This window comes from Balaenoptera physalus (genome assembly GCF_965194825.1).
Source record: "Balaenoptera physalus genome assembly, chromosome: 11".
Lineage (NCBI taxonomy): Eukaryota > Metazoa > Chordata > Mammalia > Artiodactyla > Balaenopteridae > Balaenoptera > Balaenoptera physalus.
The window spans coordinates 26,784,658-26,809,329 of NC_138896.1; the positions used below are offsets into that span (position 1 = coordinate 26,784,658).

The 24,672-nt window shown below is 40.0% G+C and overlaps 1 protein-coding gene across 2 annotated transcripts in view; it reads right to left on the minus strand.

Annotated features, from left to right (window-relative positions):
- Positions 1 to 24,672, minus strand: part of LOC309637314 (uncharacterized protein) — a 537,821-nt gene that overhangs the window by 423,337 nt on the left and 89,812 nt on the right. The window contains exon 3 of one of the 2 annotated variants that reach the window (XM_082411731.1): positions 21,867 to 22,010. The exons of the other annotated variant lie outside the window; for it this stretch is intronic. Within the exon in view, the coding sequence (XP_082267857.1) occupies positions 21,867 to 21,910 (44 nt within the window). The 5' untranslated portion in view covers positions 21,911 to 22,010. The remainder of the gene's footprint in view (positions 1 to 21,866; positions 22,011 to 24,672) is intronic. 2 annotated transcript variants of the gene reach the window in all.

Here is a 24,672-nt window from a genome sequence, read left to right on the forward strand (position 1 = left end):
GTGGTGGGATGGGTAGACAAAGTGAAGAGGAAAATTAAGGAATTTCAGTTTATACCCAAATGTTATGATCTCAACCTAATAACCCTCAGAACTTGACAAGACAGGTCACTCGTCTACTCTTTCATCCACTCATTCAATAAACATTTACTAAATGCTAGGTCTGTGCCAGACTCTGTACCAAGAGATAAGATATAAAGATATGTAAACAAATAAATGCCTGAGGATACTGACAGTTTAGTCACCCTCCAAAGCTTGAGAAATACCACAATCAGAATTACAGTATTTCAACCCAAGGAGACCCTCCCCCATAATCACTGGCATGCCATCAGGTCTAAAAAATATAAATCTTTTTATCCATTAATGACAATACCTGACTTTTTTTTTTCCTATTTTTCTACGTGTTTTAAGTGTATTATATTAAATCATTTTTTGCATAACAACCCAATGCAGTAAGCATTATTTTATTCCCATTTTACAGATGTCACCTAAACATATACTGTTCAACCTGGGGACCACTTTTTACCCTTTTAAGATCTGGAGTCTGTTCTCCATGGCCTAGTTACTTGGACTGAGTATGAAGGGTTTGTTGTCTGCTTAAATTTTATATCTCACAAGAAAAATATTGGTGAAGAGTCACTTTAATTTCTTTTCCACTTAACCATTCTGTCTCCAATGGTTTTATTACCAGGAGCGCTAAAATTAGTTCAGTGAAACAATAATGATATTATAAAAATAGCTCTTGTTCATTGCAAGCAAGTATATAATTCTAGGTACTTCTTAGATTTTATCTCACTGCTGCTTCCCTTCTCAGACAAATGAGGAAATCGAGGCTGGGAGAGATGAGTAATTTTCCCAGCTCACACGGCTGATGAGTGTCAGGCCTCAAATATAAACCAAGACTTCAAGCCCGCGTTCTCTATTTCCGCATGACATATCCTGAAGGGACTGTAACGGCAAAATGGTCTTAGAAACTTGAGGCAGAGATCTCCAAACTTTTGGTGAGCCTGAAGATTTTCAGGCATAGGACAGGGCTTGGTCAGAAGGAGGGGATGGGAGTGGGTGTGGGGATACCAGAGGAGAAATAGGCTTTCCAAGAGGTGCCACACCACCAGTAACAATTAGAGCAATCCCAAACAGGGGTATGGCAACATCTACCAGCCGGTGATCTGCCTGATGTGACTTCAAGATCTACCAGTAGATACTGATGTACCCTTGATCTGAAAAGGATAATTTTTAAATGGCTTTGGTTTTAAGGTCGGTTTATCTCATGTGGTCATTTTCACCTAATTAAATAATATTCAGTTCAAAATTACATAGAAACAGCTAAAAAGACCTTAGGGGAAATAGGTTCTTCTGGATGAAAAATCAGATTTAGCCACCAATAAACTCAATTCAATGAAAAATGGAAATAAGAAACTAGACTCCCTGGTTACACTGTGTATATGCTAATGGGCCATGGGTATCTGAGGCATTAGCACAAGATATCTGGTATGTTTCAGATGTAAAACCATGTCTAAAAAATAAACAGAATCAAATAATAAATGGCAAATTGTCACTGTTAATCTTTTAATCTGATTTTTAAAGCGTGGCACTACTTAGAAGCTCAAATAACGCATATAATGCTAGAAAAACGTAGTGGTTGATTCATAGATGTCCTTCATTTAGAGAGGTCCAGTGCTTTCAATATGTCTCTCTCTTGCCACAAACCTCTAAAAGAGAGATGACAGAAAGAAATAAAAAGAAAAGACAAGAAGGAATTCAAAGACAGAGACTGGGAAAGGAAACAGTACATGGGGATATTTTTGCTCCCAGCTATGGGCAAGTGCCACACTTTCTCCTAATAACCTTGACCTGCTTTTCCTGGCTCTGCAGTAGCAGCTGTGTCACATCGACTCAGCATCTGCTTATCAATCTAACTGTGCAAACCTGACTCCCACTTTCAGTGTCCTTAGCACTCAGGATATCACAGCGACCGGTTGACTGAGCAGCCTGCAGAACATAGGAAACAATCAGTTCTTAGGAGGAGGGCAGGGCAAGGGTCAGAGAAATGACCAGAACATGATTTCTTTATTGCCCAATGATCACAAGTGGGAAGAATATTGTTGGGCAGTGCATAGGGCAGGTTGTTCTAAAGTTGCAGAATTAATGGGTTGTTGAATCTTAAAAAGAAAAATATCATATCACCATCCTTCAGTAAATATGGACTGGTCTGTCAGTCCTCTGAGGGCACTGCTACCCTGATGCTGTGCCTAACAGTCATATCTCTAAACCAAAAATGGGCAGGTGCGGGGGACACAAGAAATAGTAGGAGACTATGAAGCAGAGCTACTGGAGTATGGTTCTCTTGCCAGGCTTCTGGGGTTCAAATCCTGGCTCCACCACTGACCAGTCAGTGATGTGGCCTTGGACAAGCTACTGAAGCTCAATCGCACACTTTTGCTTCTGGAGAGAATAAGACGAGGTAATGAATAGAAAGTGGCAGATCCTTGCCTCTAACATACACCAGTAAATATGTAGTCAGAGAAATGCCTGTGTACTTATGGAAACAAAATAACATTAACAGCTTAGATAAGACAGACTGTTTGAAATCGGACCTGTTCCCCAAAGAAGTTTGGATTGTGTGGTTTGTATAGTACACCCTCAACCACGACGAGGTTTGCTATGCGACTGCTCCTGGTCAGAGGGTTCTGGTGATCAAAATGGCCTAGTCTGAAGCATCCTTCACTTATCACTGAGTCCACAAATATTTATTGAGTCTGGCTTAATGTGTTCCTAGGGTTTAGAAACTGTTCTAGGTGCTGGGACTCAACAGTGAACAAAAATCATAATGTCCCTCTCTCTCTCACAGAGCTTACATGCTAGTAGGGGATAATGAGGAAAAGAGCTGCAGTTTCCAGTTCATAGGCTCAAGTATCTCTGAAGAGGTAACAGTTGCACAGAGACTGGAAGGAAGTGAAAAAGGTTGAGACGCAAATATCCTGGGATAATTCCAAGCAGAGGGATCAGCAACAGCAAAGGCTAAAGACACGTGTGCTTGGTGACCTGAGGAAGAGCAGTCAGTGTGGCCAGAGGAGGGAGAGAAGCGGGGAGATGCAATCAGAGTTGACCAGTGGCCTACTCTATAGGTGACCAGATGTACCAGCAGGAGTTTGGAGTACCTAAAAATATGCTGAGAAGCTATTAGGAAACTTTGAGCAGAGGAGTGGCACAATCTGACTTATGTTTGTTCATTTGAATTTTGCATTATTTTTTTTATTGAGGTAGAGTTGATTTACAATGTTATATATGTTTCAGGTATACAACATAGTGATTCACAATTTTTAAAGGTTATACTCCATTTATAGTTATTATAAAATATTGGCTACATTCCATGTGCTGTACGATATTGTATCCTGGTAGCTTATTTATTTTATACATAGTAGTTTGTACATCTTAATTCCCTACTCTACCTTGTTGGTTATCTCTTTAAAATAGATATATGTATATGCATAACTGAATCACTTTGCTGCACACCTGAAACTAACACAACATTGTAAATCAACTATAGTCCAATATAAAGCAAAAATTTTTTAATAAAATAAAATAAAAAATAAAAGGACCCCTCTGGCAGCTGTGTGGAAAACAGACTGTAGCAAGTAAATGGGATTGGGCAAACCAGTTAGGAGTCTTCTGTAAGAAACCAGATGAGAGAAGAGTGGCTTATAATAGAATGGCATGGTGAGAAATGGTCAGATTTGGGGTATATTTTGAAAGTAGGGCAAAAACAATCAACTGATGACTTCAGTAAAAGATAAGAGTCAATATTGACTCTAAGGTTTTTAGCAAAAGCTAGCTAGATAGGTGACTGAAATTCTCATATTGAGAAAGCTTGGAAAGACTTCAGTTTTGAGATGGAGGAGAATTAAGATCTTGGACAAGCTAAATTTGAAATGTCTGTTAAATATCCTGATGGATGTTGAGTAAATAAGATAAACGAAACTTGAGTTCAGGGGGGAGATCAGGTCAAGGGATATCTATTTAGGAGTCATTAGCATATAGATGGTATTTAAAGTAGAACTGAATGAGATCACCAAGAAAGTGAGTCCAGCTGGAGAAAAGGTCCTCGCATTTAGGGCTGAGTGAAGCAGGATCCAACAAAGACTAGGAAGACTGCTTAGTTAGGACAAAAAGTGCAGTAGAAACAGGCTGAAGTTAGGCACCCAGGGACCCAAATTTTAATCACAGCTGTATCACAGGTGGGCCTGAAGGTCTCTTCACGTCCACTTCATAAGCTGTGAAACTAACACACCATTGTAAAGCAATTATACTCCAATAAAGATGTTTTAAAAAAAAACAAAAAAGAAAAAAGAAAACGTTGATGCACTGCCAGCAGGCAAAGAGGCAAATGTGTGTGCCCAAGACATACCACCCCATACTGGGAGGAGGAAAGGCTAGTAAAAGGGCTAGAGTTAAACTGTGCTAATTCCAAAATGTGCTGCAGTCCGTTTCTCCAGCCCCCAGCCCCAAATTCCTCTTTCCCACCTCCTAAGTGACGTCAACTCTAAGCTACAAAGGAATACACTCAGAAGGGCAGTAAATTATCAGTCAAAACAGAGTCAAAGAAGAGAGAAAAGAAAAAAAGATACTGGGAAGATTTAGAGAGCAAAGGAAATGGGAAATATTCTTGTCTTTCTTACTGGCTAGAAATAGAAGAAGGAAAGAAAAGAGAATACAGCCTTGGCTACGTGCCGTTTCCATGAAGAGAGGCAGCATGCAGAACCCTTTGAGGGAGATCAATGCTCAGGATCCTGGTGAGTAGGAAGCTATGCAGTGGAGTCCCTGATTAGTTAATTCAAAGGGTTCATAGGCAGGCATTCAATCCCAGGAAGAAAGAAGTTTGATCTGTGTTCCAAACTGGCAGTGAAAAATTAATTCACTTTAGAGATTGTTTCTGAGTGGAGAAAGGGACAAGAGAGTTGAAAAAAGTAGATGATGAAACTCCCCAGAATTCTAGCTTCCCTTCATTTTTTCAGGAATGAAATAATGAGCAGACCAGAGGTTATGAACCGGTTTAAATATGTTCCAATGTATGAACGTGCCACTAAAAAGCAAACATCAATTAGTTATCTTCTCTTCTGCTCAAACATTTCATTTAGGAACAGATATAGTTTCAGGGACTACACAAAGAGAGGATATAAATATATTTTGCTTGTGTATATATAGAGAGAGAGAGCAAGAGAGAGATCAAACACAAGTATGGTTATTTTTATTATAGTATTTGATTTAATTGCTTCATTTTAAAAATAAGCATTTCATATCAATCTCAAGTCCATTTTGTCCTCATGTCCAGTCCTAAGCCTCTAGCAATAATCACTGTTGTTCTGTCTTTAAATTAATACAAATGTTATCACACTGTTGTCTACCATTCTGCAACTTGCTTTTTTTTCATTAAACATTGTTTTTTGAGGTATATGCACATTGATATAAGGGGTTTATTTCATACCTTAAATTCTTTTTCAGTTATCCATGCATTCTCACCCTTTCTCATATAATCCTCCCAAATACGTTGGATAAAATATAGCAATCTTCACTTTACAGATGACAGGATTTAAGACTGCTCAGCTGGTAAGCACAGAACCTTCTGTCTCCATGGCCAATGCTCCTTCATTATACCAAACATTTTCAAAATTACATTATTAGCAGCAAAACCATTTCTTTCAAAAGTAAACCTTACACAGAATCCCAGTACATAAGAGGTGTTCACATTGGTGCCACAAGCAGAGGTCCTGGCCGCACCCCTCAGTCTCCCCTACATCCTGCAGTGGCTCTCTGGGCAGCCTAATGGGCCTCTACGCCTCTGCTGCACCTGGTCTGGAAGCCTGTGTACTAGGGCAGCTGTCTTTCTCTAAGCACTGTGCTGTCTGGACAAAGGTTATAAACAGACCTAGAAGCCCACAGCAATCTGGTCCACAAGAACACACTCACTGGGATGCCACCTGTGCAAGATGGAGTCCCAGGCAAAGTTCATCTTGTACTGAAGGCCCAGAGTGAAAGCTGTTTGTCTCCTGGGATTACGACTCAGCAAAAGAAAGCTGGCAAAGCTCATCCTGTACTGAAGGCCCAGAGTGAAAGCTGTTTAATTGTCTCCTGGGATTACGACTCAGCAAAAGATTTCAGGAAGATAGGAATCTCCTATTATAGTGAGAAATAAGAAATCCTGGAGATGGATGAGAGGATTAGTGAGAAAACATCAAGGAAAGGGTGGCTCTTATGGAGGAAAGAGGAGAAATAAACTCATCAAAAGAGGCAATTCAGTTTTTAGTTCTTAGGAGAAAAAAAAAAAAAAAGCATCTAGAGAATGTAATGGACAAGATCAAAATAAAGAGAGAGAAAAACATGTCCAAAAAATATGGAGCCAAAGCCTTAGAAGGGAAAAACAATGAGTAGGAAGTTTCCTTTGTTTGTTTTGTTTTTTAAATAGAATGACAAGAGTCTAAGAAAAAGAAGGAAGGCCCCAAGAATAACTAAATTCTCAAAAATACAGGGATAACACAACGTAAAGGTGGACATGTAATAAAAATAGCTTAAAGCTCAAGATGGCACTCTGAATGAAACAATGATTTAATTTGAGATCAAGAAACAAGATTATGGATCTAAAGTGACAGACGGCATACAAACAGATGTGGCATGAGTCCTGTAGACAAGAAGGATGATGTTGAAAATTGGTGTCAACGGACTCTCAGGGATGGAGAGTTCAGGACTGGAAGAATAAGAAAACAATAAGAAACACACTCTTACGGATGTATGTCAAAAATATCCATCAAACATGTTTCTTAGACATAAGGTAACTCCTGGCCCATTCAATCAGGAAAATGATAGTAAATGTTCATCCAGTTCATGTTCTGCTGCTAGCCTAAAGCAGCTATTTAAAGCAAGACACTTTTAAGGAAGAAACCATTTATTACAAAGAACAGAACACACACTAGGAAAAGAATTACATGGCATTTACTCCAGTTAAACATAACTGTACTCAACAATACCTGTGAGACAAAACGAGGAGCTTCAAGATGGCGGAGGAGTAAGACGCGGAGATCACCTTCCTCCGCACAAATACATCAGAAACACATCTCCATGTGGAACAGCTCCTACAGAACACCCACTGAATGCTGGCAGAAGACCTCAGACCTCCCAAAAGGCAAGAAACTCCCCACGTACCAGGGTAGGGCAAAAGAAAAAAGAAAAAACAGAGACAAAAGAATAAGGACAGGACCTGCACCAGTGGGAGGGAGCTGTGAAGGAGGAAAGGTTTCCACACACTAGGAAGCCCCTTCACGGGCGGAAACTGTGGGTGGCAGAGGGGGGAAGCTTCAGAGCCACGGAGGAGAGCGCAGCCACAGGGGTGCGGAGGGCAAAGCGGAGAGATTCCCGCACAGAGGATCAGTGCCAACCAGCACTCACCAGCCCGAAAGGCTTGTCTGCTCACCCACCAGGGCGGGCGGGGCTGGGAGCTGAGGCTCGCGCTTCGGAGGTCAGATCCCAGGGAGAGGACTGGGGTTGGCGGTGTGAACACAGCCTGAAGGGGGCTAGTGCACCACAGCTAGCCAGGAGGGAGTCCGGGAAAAAGTCTGGACCTGCCTAAGAGGCAAGAGACCATTGCTTTGCGGTACACGAGGAGAGGGGATTCAGAGCACCACCTAAATGAGCTCCAGAGACGGGCACGAGCCACGGCTATCAGTGCGGACACCAGAAACGGGCATGAGATGCAAAGGCTGCTGCTGCCGCCCCCAAGAAGCCTGTGTGCAAGCACAGGTCACTATCCACACCTCCCCTCCCAGGAGCCTGTGCAGCCCGCCACTGCCAGGATCCCGTGATCCAGGGACAATTTCCCCGGGAGAAGGCATGGCGCGCCTCAGGCTGGTGCAACGTCACGCTGGCCTCTGCCGCTGCAGGCTCGCCCCGCATTCTGTACCCCTCCCTCCCGCCCGGCCTGAGTGAGCCAGAGCGCCCTAATCAGCTGCTCCTTTAACCCTGTCCTGTCTGAGCGAAGAACAGACACCCTCAGGAGACCTACACGCAGAGGCGGGGCCAAATCCAAAGCTGAACCCTGGGAGCTGTGCGAACAAAGAAGAGAAAGGGAAATCTCTCCCAGCAGCCTCAGGAGCAGCAGATTAAATCTCCACAATCCACTTGATGTACCCTGCATCTGTGGAATAACTGAATAGACAACGAATCATTCCAAATTGAGGAGGTGGACTTTGGGAGCAAAGATATATACATTTTTCTCCCTTTTTCTCTTTTTGTGACTGTGTCTGTGTATGCTTCTGTGTGTGATTTTGTCTGTATAGCTTTGCTTTTACCATTTGTCCTAGGGTTCTGTCTGTCCGGTTTTTTTTTTTTTTTTTGGTTTCTTTTTTTATTACTTTTTAAAAATTTTTTCTTAATAATTGTTTTTTATTTTTTATTTTAATAACTTTATTTTATTTTACTTTATTTTATTTTATCTCCTTCCTTCCTTACTTTTTCTTTCTCTCCTTCCTTCCTTCCTTCCTCACTTGTTTCCTTCCTTCCTTCTTTCTTTTCTCCCTTTTATTCTGAGCTGTGTGGATGAAAGGCTCCTGGTGCTCTAGCCAGGCGTCAGGGCTGTGCCTCTGAGGTGGGAGAGCCAAGTTCAGGACACTGGTCCGCAAGAGACCTCCCAGCTCCACGTAATATCAAATGGCAAAAATCTCCCAGAAATCTCCATCTCAACGCCAAGACCCAGCTTCACTCAACGACCAGCAAGCTACAGTGCATGACACCCTATGCCAAACAACTAGCAAAACAGGAACACAACCCCATCCATTAGCAGAGAGGCTGCCTAAAATCATAATAAGGCCACAGACACCCCAAAACACACCACCAGACGTGCACCTGCCCACCAGAAATACAAGATCCAGCCTCACCCACCAGAACACAGGCATTAGTCCCCTTCACCAGGGCGCCTACACAACCCACTGAACCAACCTTAGCCACTGGGGACAGACACCAAAAACAATGGGACCTACGAACCTGCAGCATGCAAAAAGGAGATCCCAAACACAGTAAGTTAAGCAAAATGAGAAGACAGAAAAACACACAGCAGATGAAAAAGCAAGGCAAAAACTCACCAGACCAAACAAATAAAGTGGAAATAGGCAGTCTACCTGAAAAAGAATTCAGAATAATGATAGTAAAGATGATCCAAAATCTTGGAAATAGAGAAAATACAAGAAACGTTTAACAAGAACCTAGAAGAAATAAAGAGCAAACAAACAGTGATGAACAACACAATAAATGAAATTAAAAGTTCTCTAGAAGGGATCAGTAGCAGAATAACTGAGGCAGAAGAACAAATAAGTGACTTGGAAGATAAAATAGTGGAAATAACTACTGCAGAGGAGAAAAAAAAGAATGAAAAGAATTGAGGACAGCCTCAGAGACCTCTGGGACAACATTAAACACACCAACATTCGAATTATAGGGGTCCCAGAAGAAGAAGAGAAAAAGAAAGGGACTGAGAAAATATTTGAAGAGATTATAGTTGAAAACTTCCCTAATATGGGAAAGGAAATAGTTAATCAAGTCCTGGAAGCACAGAGAGTCCCATACAGGATAAATCCAAGGAGAAACACGCCAAGACACATATTAATCTAACTATCAAAAATTAAATACAAAGAAAAAATATTAAAAGCAGCAAGGGAAAAACAACAAATAACACACAAGGGAATCCCCATAAGGTTAACAGCTGATCTTTCAGCAGAAACTCTACAAGCCAGAAGGGAGTGGCAGGACATATTTAAAGTGATGAAGGAGAAAAACCTACAACCAAGATTACTCTACCCAGCAAGGATCTCATTCAGATTCGATGGAGAAATTAAAACCTTTACAGACAAGCAAACGTTAAGAGAATTCAGCACCACCAAACCAGCTTTACAAGAAATGCTAAAGGAACTTCTCTAGGCAGGAAACACAAGACAAGGAAAAGACCTACAATAAAAACCCAAAACAATTAAGGAAATGGTAATAGGAACATACATATCAATAATTACCTTAGGGATTCCCTGGTGGCGCAGTGGTTAAGAATCTGCCTGCCAATGCAGGGGACACGGGTTCGAGCCCTGGTCTGGGAAGATCCCACATGCCGCGGAGCAACTAAGCCCGTGAGCCACAACTACTGAGCTTGCGCATCTGGAGCCTGTGCTCCGCAACGGGAGAGGCCACGACAGTGAGAGGCCCGTGCACCGCGATGAAGAGAGGCCCCGCTCGCCGCAACTGGAGAAAGCCCTCGCACAGAAACGAAGACCCAACACAGCCAAAAATAAATAAATAAATAAATAAATTTATTTATTTAAAAAAAATAATAATAATAATTACCTTAAATGTAAATGGATTAAATGCTCCAAGCAAAAGACATAGACTGGCTGAATGGATACAAAAACAAGACCTGTATATATGCTGTCTACAAGAGACCCACTTCAGACCTAGGGACACATACAGACTGAAAGTAAGGGGATGGAAAAAGATATTCCATGCAAGTGGAAATCAAAAGAAAGCTGGAGTAGCAATTCTCATATCAGACAAAATAGACTTTAAAATAAAGACTATTACAAGAGACAAAGAAGGACACTATATAATGATCAAGGGATCGATCCAAGAGGAAGGTATAACAATTGTAAATATTTATGCACCCAACACAGGAGCACCTCAATACATAAGGCAAATACTAACAGCCATAAAAGGGGAAATCAACAGTAACACAATCATAGTAGGGGACTTTAACACCCTACTTTGACCAATGGACAGATCATCCAAAATGAAAAAAAATAAGGAAACACAAGCTTTAAATGATACATTAAACAAGATGGACTTAATTGATATTTATATGACATTCCATCCAAAAACAACAAAATACACATTCTTCTCAAGTGCTCATGGAACATCCTCCAGGATAGATCATATCTTGGCTCACAAATCAAGCCTTGGTAAATTTAAGAAAATTGAAATCGTATCAAGTTTCTTTTCCGACCACAACGCTATGACACTAGACATCAATTACATGAAAGAATCTGTACGAAATACAAACACATGGAGGCTAAACAATACACTACTTAATAACCAAGAGATCACTGAAGAAATCAAAGAGGAAATCAAAAAATACCTAGAAACAAATGACAACGAAAACATGATGACCCAAAACCTATGGGATGCAGCAAAAGCAGTTCTAAGAGGGAAGTTTATAGCAATACAATCCTACCTTAAGAAACAAGAAACATCTCAAATAAACAACCTAACCTTACACCTATAGCAATTAGAGAAAGAAGAACAAAAAAACCCCAAAGTCAGCAGAAGGAAAGAAATCATAAAGATCAGATCAGAAATAGATGAAAAACAAATAAAAGAAATGATAGCAAAGATCAATAAAACTAAAAGCTGGTTCTTTGAGAAGATAAACAAAATTGATAAACCATTAGCCAGACTCATCAAGAGAAAAAGGGAGAAGACTCAAATCAACAGAATTAGAAATGAAAAAGGAGAAGTAACAACTGACACTGCAGAAATAAAAAATATCATGAAAGAATACTACAAGCAACTATACGCTAATAAAATGGACAACCTGGAAGAAATGGACAAATTCTTAGAAATGCACAACCTTCTGAGACTGAACCAGGAAGAAATAGAAAATATGAACAGACCTATCACAAGCACTGAAATTGAAACTGTGATTAAAAATCTTCCAACAAACAAAAGCCCAGGACCAGAGGGCTTCACAGCCGAATTCTATCAAACATTTAGAGAAGGGCTAACACCTATCCTTCTCAAACTCTTCCAAAATATAGCAGAGGAAGGAACCCTCCCAAACTCATTCTACGAGGCCACCATCACCCTGATGCCAAAACCGGACAAAGATGTCACAAAGAAAGAAAACTACAGGCCAATGTCACTGATGAACATAGATGCAAAAATCCTCAACAAAATACTAGCAAACAGAATCCAACAGCACATTAAAAGGATCATACACCATGATCAAGTGGGGTTTATCCTAGGAATGCAAGGATTCTTCAATGTATGCAAATCAATGTAATACACCATATTAACAAATTGCAGGAGAAAAACCATATGATCATCTCAATAGATGCAGAGAAAGCTTGTGACAAAATTCAACACCCATTTATGATTAAAACCCTCCAGAAAGTAGGCATAGAGGGAAGTTTCCTCAACATAATAAAGGCCATATATGACAAACCCACAGCCAACATCGTCCTCAATGGTGAACAACTGAAACCATTTCCACTAAGATCAGGAACAAGACAAGGTTGCCCACTCTCACCACTATTATTCAACATAGCTTTGGAAGTGTTAGCCACAGCAATCAGAGAAGAAAAAGAAATAAAAGGAATCCAAATCAGAAAAGAAGAAGTAAAGCTGTCACTGTTTGCAGGTGACATGATACTATACATAGCAAATCCAAAAGATGCTACCAGAAAACTACTAGAACTAATCAATGAATTTGGTAAAGTAGCAGGATACAAAATTAATGCACAGAAATCTCTTGCATTCCTATACACTAATGATTAAAAATCTGAAAAAGAAATTAAGGAAACACTCCCATTTACCATTGCAACAAAAAGAATAAAATATCTAGGAATTAACCTACCTAAGGAGACAAAAGACCTGTATGCAGAAAATTATAAGACACTGATGAAAGATATTAAAGATGATACAAATAGAGGGAGAGATATACCATGTTCTTGGATTGGAAGAAACAACATTGTGAAAATGACTCTACTACCCAAAGCAATCTACAGATTCAATGCAATCCCTATCAAACTACCACTGGCATTTTTCACAGAACTAGAACAAAAAAGTTCACAATTTGTATGGAAACACAGAAGACCCCGAAGAGCCAAAGCAACCTTGAGAATGAAAACCAGAGGTGGAGGAATCAGGCTCCCTGACTTCAGACTATACTACAAAGCTACAGTAATCAAGACAGTATGGTACCAGCACAAAAACAGAAATATAGATCAATGGAACAGGATAGAAAGCCCAGAGATAAACCCATGCACATATGGTCAGCTTATCTTTGATAAAGGAGGCAAGAATATATGGTGGAGAAAAGACAGTCTTTTCAATAAGTGGTGCTGGGAAAACTGGACAGGTACATGTAAAAGTATGAAATTAGAACACTCCCTAACACCATACACAAAAATAAACTCAAAATGGATTAAAGACGTAAATGTAAGGCCAGACACTATCAAACTCTTAGAGGAAAACATAGGCAGAACACATCACGACATAAATCACAGCAAGATCCTTTTTGACCCACCTCCTAGAGAAATGGAAATAAAAACAAAAATAAACAAATGGGACCTAATGAAACTTAAAAGCTTTTGCACAGAAAAGGAAACCATAAACAAGACAAAAAGATAACCCTCAGAATGGGAGAAAATATTTGCAAATGAAGCAACTGACAAAGGATTAATCTCCAAAATTTACAAGTAGCTCATGCAGCTCAATATCAAAAAAACAAACAACCCAATACAAAAATGGGCAGAAGACTTAAATCGACATTTCTCCAAAGAAGATACATAGATTGCCATCAAACACATGAAAGGATGCTCAACATCATTAATCATTAGAGAAATGCAAATCAAAACTACAATTAGATGTCATCTCACACCGGTCAGAATGGCCATCATCAAAAAATCTACAAACAATAAATGCTGGAGAGGGTGTGGAGAAAAGGGAACCCTCTTGCACTGTTAGTGGGAATGTAAATTGATACAGCCACTATTGAGAACAGTATGGAGGTTCCTTAAAAAACTAAAAATAGAACTACCATACGACCCAGCAATCCCACTACTGGGCATAGACCCTGAGAAAACCATTCAAAAAGCGTCATATACCACAACGTTCATTGCAGCTCTATTTACAATAGCCAGGACATGGAAGCAACCTAAGTGTCCATCAACAGATGAATGGATAAAGAAGTTGTGGCACATAAATACAATGGAATATTACTCAGCCATAAAAAGAAATGAAACTGAGTTATTTGTAGTGAGGTGGATGGACCTAGAGTCTGTCATACAGAGTGAAGTAAGTCAGAAAGGGAAAAACAAATACCGTATGCTAACACATATATATGGAATCGAAAAAAAAAATGGTCATGAAGAACCTATGGGCAAGACTGGAATAAAGACACAGACCTATTAGAGAATGGACTTAAGGATATGGGGAGGGGGAAGGGTAAGCTGTGACAAAGTGAGAGTAGCATGGACATATAAACACTACCAAACGTAAAATAGATAGCTAGTGTGAAGCAGCTGCATAGCACAGGGAGATCAGCTCGGTGCTTTGTGACCACCTAGAAGGCTGGGATAGGGAGGGTGGGAGGGAGGGAGATGCAAGAGATATGGGAACATATGTATATGTATAACTGATTCACTTTGTTATAAATCAGAAACGAGCACAAAAAAAAAAAAACACAATATCTGTGAATAATACATAAGTGTAAATACAAATCTGTCCTCAAGAAATTATTTCTGAGAAGTTGTTTGTCAGAATTGCCGAGTATTAAGGTACAACTTTCAGGCTTGTTCCTTCCTGTTCCATGCACATCTCGTTCATTCCAGATACCAACGGTGATAGGCTGACAGCGATGAGCTCTATAATTTCTCAATGATACAGGTTTCCTCCTTTAGCTACAGAAGTTTATCAACTGTGTTTCTACTGCCATTTCTGTTTCTGTGTATATTTCTATTGTTACTATGAAAATTGATGCTATACATAAAATATAGAAGGCATGCCCCCCATTCAAATTTTCTTTGTTAATTCCTAGACTGCCATAATTAGAGGCACACTACTGACTTCATGACTTAGGGTAGGAAAAATAATATCTCCAAGACTGGGCACAGGACACTCAAATGCCTTTCCTCTGTGGTTATTTCCTATTTCTTACTCTAAATGCCACTATTACAAAAACTTTATTACCCTGGATATGAGCTCAGCCTAGCAAACTAAACTGAGACACCAAGAAACTATTTTATGACTGTTTGTTGTGGATTACACCAACAGTCTGAAAAAACAATAACTTGGAAAAAATGAGTCAGTTACAGTGAATAAGATTTATTTATAATAAAATTTGAGCTTGCATAATATAAAATGAAAGATAGCCTCTCGGTTAATTATGCTATGGTAATAACTAATATTACTTTCTCAAAATCCCTAATTACTGAATAAATAAACTAAGGATAAACCAAGTCCTGTTAGAACAAGAAGAAATTCCAACTATGATAAGAAGAATGATAAAAGAGAAAGAAGCCTTCTTCTCAAGATGTCAGGGAGGCGGTAACATGTTAAAATAGGATATAAAGAAAATGTCCATTGGAAGGACACAAGGTTACACCAAACAAAAGAGACTTTCCCAGCTACAGAAGTGTTTAATGAACCAGAGCAAATGGAAATAGTATAAGCAAATAAAAGGAAGCATAAATAGAAAAGAGGGATTGAGAAAAACATATACAGACAAAGTGAAGTAGGTGAGATAGTAAAGAGAAACTAAATATAGGGACTCCGTATATAAGAAAAAAAGAAGAGATGGTAATAATACAAAAAAAACTATTAAAGGTGGAACAGAAAGAAAAACTATTGAGATGATGGTATTCATTATGAAACTACCCAAAGAGCAAGAAAAAAATTGTAGATCAAAAGAACATATGTTGATTAATACTGAGAAAATTATCAAATGGTAACGAACAAACGTTAAATAGGTCTTTTCACTCAAAAAGAAATTATAAAGTTATTAAATACATATACTTGAGTCAAATGACCTCACTGACCTGGAATTGTAGCACCGCAACTGGTAAAAAGGGGACAGATATGAGAAATGATGAGATGACAAAATAATGATAAATAAGAAACAGAAATAAAAATTTACTGATTTAGAGACCAGCAAAACAGTAGTGTTTTTAACAAAAGTCTCATTAGTCAGGATGGGGTCAGATGATGAGTTGTACTCATCATCTTATATGTCAAGGGTCTTTGGAACATTTAGTTGGCAACACCCCTTTTCACATAGTCTCACCATGAAATCTATGCACCCAGATATACCTGCACCCATTTACTCTGCCTTCCCTCCTGTTAGAATGGATTATAATCATTACATTTATTCTGACGTTTTCTCTAAGACCACCCTTTTTTTTTTGATGATAACTTCCATTTATTAAGCACTTATTATATTCCACACTTAACATTCTTATCTCACTAAAGCTTCACAGCAATGCTGTAAAATAGGTTCTATTCCCGCGTCAGAGATGAGGACCTTGAAGTTAACAGCATGGTCAAATCAGACAGGTGGTAAGCAACAGAGCTGGGAGGTAGATCTCCTTCCGGATGGCTCTTTTGATGGGTCTTCCTGTTATTTAGCAGTCATCTAAATTCAATGCCAACATGCACATGAAAGCCAGTGTGTTAAAGCTTTATTCTTGATCCATTGTGCGTCTTTAGTTTCTCTTTCTTTGAAACAGGAACACTAAAGTTCATGTAAACCTCACATGGATATTGTGAAGGTAATATATGACACAACAATCAGACTTCCATCATTGATATTGCCAAGTGGTCTGTATTGTAACACCCTTTTTATAAGACAGATCTAGACCTGACCCCTCCCCACCTACATTGCTCTGGCATCATTGGATCATCCACCACAACAAACATGTTGTACCATCTCCTGTCTTTAAAAAGTCTCCCTGAACTTCACAACCATCCTGTTAATCTCTTTACCAAAAAAAAAAAAAAAAATTTACAATTTTTCTATACATCTTCTCCTTCCAATCTCTCTTGACCCATTCAACTAAGGTTTCTTTTCCCACTGTTCTACTGGAACAGCCCCGTCAATGACACCAACGGTTTCCATGTGGTCCAATCCAATAGTTATTTCTCAGCACTCATCTTATTTATCAGCTCATATAATTGATTACTCCCTGAATCTTGAAATACTTTCTTCACTTGGCTTCTGGCGCATTTTCTTTTGATTCTATTTCTACTTAACTGATCATCCTTTCTCAGTCTCCATTGCTAGTTTTTCCTCATCTTCCTAACCCCTAGACTAAATGTTTGAGGGCCCAAGTACTCATTCCTCTGACCTCTTCTTTCTCTGTGCCTAGATGATCAATTCATTTTCATGTCTTTAAGGATCAATTATGCACTGAGTATCCCCAAATTTATATATCCATGCTTGACATGAAGACTCACACAGCTAACTTTCTACTCATTATTGCTACTTGGACATCACATGAGTATCTCAAACCTAACTTATCAAAACCTGAAATTCTCCATGTACCCAATGTTATCAACCTTACTTCTCCCAGTTCATTTGTATGATCTATTGACATTGCTCCTTGAGCAAATCCTGTTGGCTTTATCTGCAAAGTACGTCTGGAATCGGACCACTTCTCCCTGCCTTTGTAGCTACTACCACCCCAGTCCAAAGCAGCATCATTTCTTACCTGCATTATCGTGATATCCTCCTAACCGCTCTCCCTACTTCTCCTTTATTCTCAGGCTTCTATTATTCACACAACATCAGCGATGCTTTTTTTTTTTAATATTTATTTATTTATTTATTTATTTATTTATTTATTGGCTGTGTCAGGTCTTAGGTGCAGCGCGGGGGTTCTTCGTTGAGGCATGAGGGATCTTTCATCGTGGCGCGTGGGCTCTTCGGTGCGGTGTGCGGGCTCTTCAGTGTGGTGCATGGGCTTCTCTCTAGTTGTGGCGGTGTGGGTTTTCTCTTCTCTAGTTGTGGCATGCGGGCTCCAGAGCACTTGGGCTCTGTAGTTTGCAGCAAGCGGGCCCTCTCATTGAGGCGCTCGAGCTCAGTAGTTTTGGGGCGTGGGCTTAGTTGCCCCATGGCATGTGGGATCTTAGTTCCCCGACCAGGGATCGAACCCGTATCGCCTGCATTGGAAGGCGGATTCTTTACCGCTGGACCACCAGGGATGTCCCAGTGATGCTTTTTTAAAAAGTCAGGTTATGTCACTAATTTGCTCAAAATATTCCAATCTCATTCACTATAAAATTCAAAGTCCTTCTCATTGTACAAAATCTGTCCCCTGCTTACTGTCTGGCCTCTCCTCCTGCCTTCCTTCCCCTTACTCAATCCTGTCTTGCCACACCAGCCTCTTGGTTCTTCCTAGGACACCCTCCAGTCCACTCCCACCCCAGTGCCTTTGCACCTGCTCTTCATTCTGTCTGGACCACCATGCCCCCCACAGCCGCGTGGTCAGTCCCTCCCTCATTTTCTTCAGGTCTCTGCTTCAGTGTCATCAGAGAGGGCTTCCTTCACCACCTTAAAAAATACAGCATTCCTTTCACTTCCTACTGACCTTACTCTACAGTCTCCAAAACATTCATCACCTCACACTTCTGTTTATTGTCTCCCCAATCTAAAAGTGCAAGCTCCATGAGAGCTGGAATTCCATCGGTTCTATTCATTGCTATATCGATAGCACCATTACAGTGTCTGACCCAGAGTTAGTACCCACTAAGCATTTGCTGAATCAACCTCATAAAAAGAAAGGAGGCCTGGAGGTATTGATTTTAACCTTAAATATGTGAGCTCAGCAAGGGAGAAGAAGTTTACAGAGAAGAAGGCTGAGGATAGAACATTAAAACCTTTGAGAGGCTGCCAAAAATAGAGTCACTAGAACATTGCAAAGCTACGTTACACTTGTCTTCCATGACATACTTCTATGCCAACCTACATACCAAAACCAACAATCTCCTAGGAGAGGAGATGGCACCTATTAAAATAATTGTGTGAGGAGGAAGAGTAATGGGAATGTCCAGCCTTTCTGTATATACCACATGCAGTGGGAGTCAGCTCACCAAAACTAGGAGAGAGAAGGCAGGGGTGGAAAACGGCTAGTTTCAAATAAAGCATTTGTGTGGTATTGGTAAAAAGAAAGATCTAAGGAGGGAAACCATTTATAATCTTGGGAATAAAGAAGCTCTATAAAAGCATAAATCCACTGTCAGAGTCTGAGGAAGAGATGGCCAGAAGATAAAGCACATTTAGAGATTTTTTTTTTTTTTGGAGTCTAGTTGCTTTACAATGTTGTGTTAGTTTCTGCTGTACAGCAAAGTGAATCAGCTATATGTATACCTATATCCCCTCTTTGTTGGATTTCCTTCCCATTTAGGTCACCACAGAGCACTGAGTAGAGTTCCCTGTGTTACACAATCGGTTCTCATTATATTTTATACATAGTAGTGTATATATGTCAATCCCAATCTCCCAATCCATCCCACCCCCCCTTCCCCCCTTGGTATCCATACGTTTGTTCTCCATGTCTGTGTCTCTGTTTCTGTTTTGCAAATAAGTTCATCTACACCATTTTTCTAGATTCCACATAAAAGCAATATTATATATTTGTTTTTCTCTTTCTGACTTATTTCACTCTGTATGACAGTCTCTAGGTCCATCCACAAGATTTTTTTTTAAAAGAAGGAAACAGATGCAGAAAAAAATTATGAATATTTGAGAAGTCTGAGTTTATAAGAAATTGTGTTGGCTTTGATGGTGGAAGAGGAATAGTAAATGTATATTTATATTACGTAAATAAATTTTATTTTAAAAAATCTCTGCAGATCTAATGAGAAGTACTTCTCATTAGAGTAAGAAAGTCTCCACAAACGTTTGGTATGAAGTCTTCTGATGACCATTTTATACCTCCAATCCTATTAGTATGATGCATTTTCAAATTCTTTATGCTGCTAAACCCAGTGCTGTATTATTATTAAACAAAATTTAGTTCCAACCTCAAACTTCCTTCAGATGTATTTACTGGCTGTTTAAATTCCTCATCTAGTATGTGCTGATAGTAAAAAGTTAGGAAGGAAGGCATCACTCATTCAAAGCAACAGTTTCCAGGGATTTAGAATAAGAGGAATTTTAGGGGTAGGGACTAACACGATTTAGAAGCTAAATTGTTAACCAAACTGCTGCCAACCAATAAGGGTTAGTCATGAAATAATTAGAAAAGTCTAAAAACCATGAAACTGTCAAAAAAAATCATTTTTAAAGAACTGGGAGGCAAGCTGGGAGGAAAATCATTTGAACTTTGGCATCAGGAGGGAAGCAAGAAAAAATTACAGTCAGAGCTGAATTCACTCCAGTAATACTCTGTATTCTCTTCCTAATTCATGTGGCAAAACAGGGCAAAGGCTGGACCCGGTTCATTGTCACACCACCTTAGCATGGAGCCAGCCATTGAAGGGGAGGGTCCAGCTCCTGGGATTCCTCCCCAAGTACTGACTGCAAACAGTGTGCAAGTCATACACACACAGGCCTTTCCATAACACATCTACAGGCAAAGTACTAATACTCTCTCCCTTAAGTATTTAGTTTTAAACATTTTGCAAAATCCTACACATGTCTGTGTATATACATAGCAGAGCTGAATTAACCGAGGGTTTGGATCTTTCTTCACTTAAGCATATCATTGCAGTTTTACATGCACCTGGAAATTCTGGTTTTGCAGGCTGCTCCTGGGATGATCAAATATGTCAATACGTCCATCTGGATCTTGGAATCATCCACAGAGACTACTGCATAAGTATAATTGAATTTTTCTGTATTTCCAAGTGGATGATAAAATTCCACTGCCCCTCCTTTCCCTTTCAAAGAAATACATTTTTTAAATGGAATAACTCCTCAGGAAGGTAGAAAGGGCAAGGGAAGGGAAAGAATTTAAACCAGTTTACCTGATTTTCTACTAACAAAGCTGGGCTCTTGTGAGTGAGGATAGAAAATGATATGAGTAGTAATTATGCGTGTGTTTTCGTTATCCACATTGTTCCCATTCCTTGTTACAGATAACGTTTAGTTGGTGATTTACTGAACAAAATGGAGGATATCATAAACTGAGTTTATTCAAATTAATTTCTGAGAATTCACATCCTTTGATCTAGTGACTTGCCCACTGGCTGAAACAAAATTGAGCAAACCCCTCCCCCAAATGATCCAACATCAGAATGAGGGCAATACTTCATGCCAAGCCTGATATCTGTGTGCCATTTCCACACAATTCCCTGAAAAGAGCACAGACCGAATCCCCATGAGACCAAGACATTCCATGGCTAAAGGATACTCCCTCATGAGATGAATTTGGCATCCCTCTCACACTGAAGTACCCCAGAGACTTCAAAACCTCATGGAACATAGCCCAGAGAACATAAGCAGAAAGCAAAATAGCGTGGAGTGTCTATGACCAAAATGAACGTTTGGTGGGTGAAAGCCTCACGTTCCATTCCTTCGATCACACCTTGGCAGGTCCTGTGTCAGCTGCTTGGGACTGGCTTGACTGCTTCCTCTCAAAAGCTGTTTATCTCAAGAGGTGTCTTCTGCTTAAGACCCAACTGCATCCCATGCAACAGGGTAATACCTGTCTGACTGTGGTTTTCATCAGCTTGTTGAATGGGGACTTTTTTTCCCATCCCATAATAATTATGGAGACAGCAGGGCAGTAGTTGAATGCAGTGCTAATCTTTAGAATCATACGAGAAGCTGATTAAGAATATGCATTCCTAGTACCCAGACCTACTTCATCAGAGTCTCAGGTGAGCCTTGGAATCTGGGTATTTAACCCTCATCCTAGGAGACACTGATGACAAGCCAAGTTTGAGGAAGCTCAGGCAAATGGAAAACCTGTGGAACATCACTGGGGAGAGGCTGCACTTCATTTCTCCCTCTGCAGATGTGGCCTCCCTCTGTCCCTACTCTCTGTCCTGTGAAACGGTGACAAGGCCGACTGCCTCCTTTCTCCCCCATCTCACTGGTATGTTGTATAGGACAAAGAAACACTGACCTTAATTTTCTGGTCTGTGGATGGATCGGAGGGGACCAAGGCATGCCCTTCTTGTCCTTACGCAGGACTGGGGGTTTGCCTCAGCAAACCCAGTGCCCAGCTCTGTGCTGCAGCCCTGTTCCCGTGTTTCTGGAGTGGCATAACCTGGGGCAGAGGGAGAGCAAGGGTGGGTAAATCTGGCAAATCTGTGAACAAGCTGATGATGCACTCTTGCTGGGCCTGAACACTCTTGACCCCCATCCTCCCTCCCAAGTTATGCCTCCTGAGAAATGATTAATTCTAAAGTAATCGAGAGTATGGTGCTGTCAGCCATCCAGAGTCATCAGAGATAAGCTCTGCCTTTTCAGAAAATATGGTAAAAAAAGAGACAGTCAAGACAGTCTTTTTTTTTTTTTTTGGTCTGCACTTTGGAGACATGGTTAGTTATTACAGAAAGCAAAATTTGGTCAAATGAAAATAAATAATAATGAATGTTTTCTCTCACAAATCTTCATGGCAGGAGAAAATGCTATCTCAGGATGAGAGAGATCCCTTACCTCATTCAAGTCCAGATTACATTTTGAAAGCTCATGTGTATTTGAATATTCATGACAAGGGGGTGTGTTATTTTAACCCTTACCTGTTTCTACCATACTACCTGCCACAGGGCTGGGCACGTAGTAAGAACTCAATAATACGAGTTGCCTAACTGATCCTTGAGATTTCTTCTAAGGAAGAAATAAGCCAAATGGACCCTGTTAATCACGCCACTGTACTCTGGAAACTGGAGAAGGCTGTTTAAATACAAAGAAACCAGATGCCACCTGACTCTTGCATTTTCCTGGGCTCTTGGACAAGACCCAGAGGGCCATGCTGCCGCCATAGATATATTCTCTAACGGAGCATTTATACCTCACAGACTCCAGCCAGCTAGGAGAATATTTATGCGGCCGTAAAAAACTTTAACAGAAAGCTGTTTGGTTCTAATAGTTTCAGGTATTTCTACACATCTTTACTCACCATGCGTCATGTTGAATTACACTGTGTTCAAAGTGTGACAGCAGCAGCCCGTAATGGGACTGACAGAACGGAATGGCCTGACAGAGGAAGTGGAGGACCAGCAAGAGAATGGGAGAGGAAGGAGAAGAAAGGGAAAGAAGGGACTTTAAAAAGAAATATTTCTTTTACATTTGGTCGTTTGATTTCCAGATTCAGAAGAAAATGAAGGATGTAAAGAGAAATTTATGTGGCTTCACCTGCCTTTTCCAGGAAAGAGATTCTGAGTCAGGGCTGCAACACTTACAGGTGGCACGGTGTAGTGGATCAGAACACAAATTCCTGTCACTTAAATCCCTGAGTGCAAATCCCAGCTTCACCGTGTTGTAGCTCTGAGATCCCGAAAAGTTACTTAACCTCTCTCTGCCTCAGTTTACTTTTCTGTAAAATGGCGATAATAATAGTACTACTACATCATGGAAATTAATATAAAAATTAAATTAATTAATATTTTAAGCACTTAGAACAGTATCTGACACACAGTAAGTGCTAAGTGAGGTATATGTGTACATACATTCCTATATTTATACATTTATATATATATATATATATATATATATATATTTATATATATATATATATTTATATTTATATGTATGGGTACCTTTTTAAAATCAAGCCCCCATTGTATGCCCAGAATTGAATGTTGCAGTAGGGGGTACCAGTTTGGAATCTGATTTTGGTAGGTGTCATTCAAACTTTTCTTCAGAGAATAAGTTCTTTCTGAGCTTGGCTATATAAGTTCTCTTGGGGTAAAATGACAAAGGTATGCAATTTTTACTAATAGATACTTGAGAAGCTGGTCACTATAATGTGCACTTTACCAGGATTCTCTGATTTCAGACTCACAACAACCCTGAGGTTGTAACGAGTGTACACAGTGCACAAGTAAGGCACCTGAAGACAAGAGATGTTAAGTAACTTGCCCAAGGTCACACAGCTGGTGAATGATAAAGCTGGGATCTGGACCCAAATCCATCTGACTCTGAACTCAGGGCCCTTCATTTCTCCTTATAAGCCCTCAAATATGTGTGTTAAAATGAATATAGTTGCAATTCTGCTCTAGTTCAAAGACTAGTAGTTTTGACTGTGTAGTTTAGATCTTAGCTGCTAGAGTGCCTGCATCATGCCAGGCACAAACTGCAGGCAGCAAACTAAAGGAAAAATCCCCTTCCCCTGACAGGCAAACACTTCTCCAGAAGAACCAAGCCTACCACAGGTGAAATGTCCAGTGTGCTCCGGACATTTTTAAGCACTTCGTCTGTGCTGAGACGCTTTAGAATGCTTACTGCACTGGTCACTGTGATAAGCACTTTACAAGATTGACTAATTTCAGCCTCACAACCACTTTATGAGGTTGGAACACGTATCTCTAGTCTATAATGGATACTAGTAACAGGTAATAATATTATTGTTATTGCCAAGCTACATTAAGGGGAAACTGAGACACACAGCTGCTTAGAAATGTATCCAAATAACAACGGAGCCAGTGTTTGAATCCGGCAGTATGACTCCAGAATCTATATTCTGAACTACGTGCCATTGCACAAGATAAGACCAAACAGCAAAGCCAGCACTCCAGACTGAAAATACCGCCGAAGTCCTAAGTTTAAATAAGCAGGGACCTGGCCAAAAAGAGGGCAGAAAATTCAAGAAGGAAGAATCCTTTGGTAATTCATAAGTGGGGTCACCAGTTTTTTGCACCTTTATTTGTACTTCTGGCTTAGGTGGCAAGGAGGACAACAAAAAGCTTTCACACAATACAAGAGAA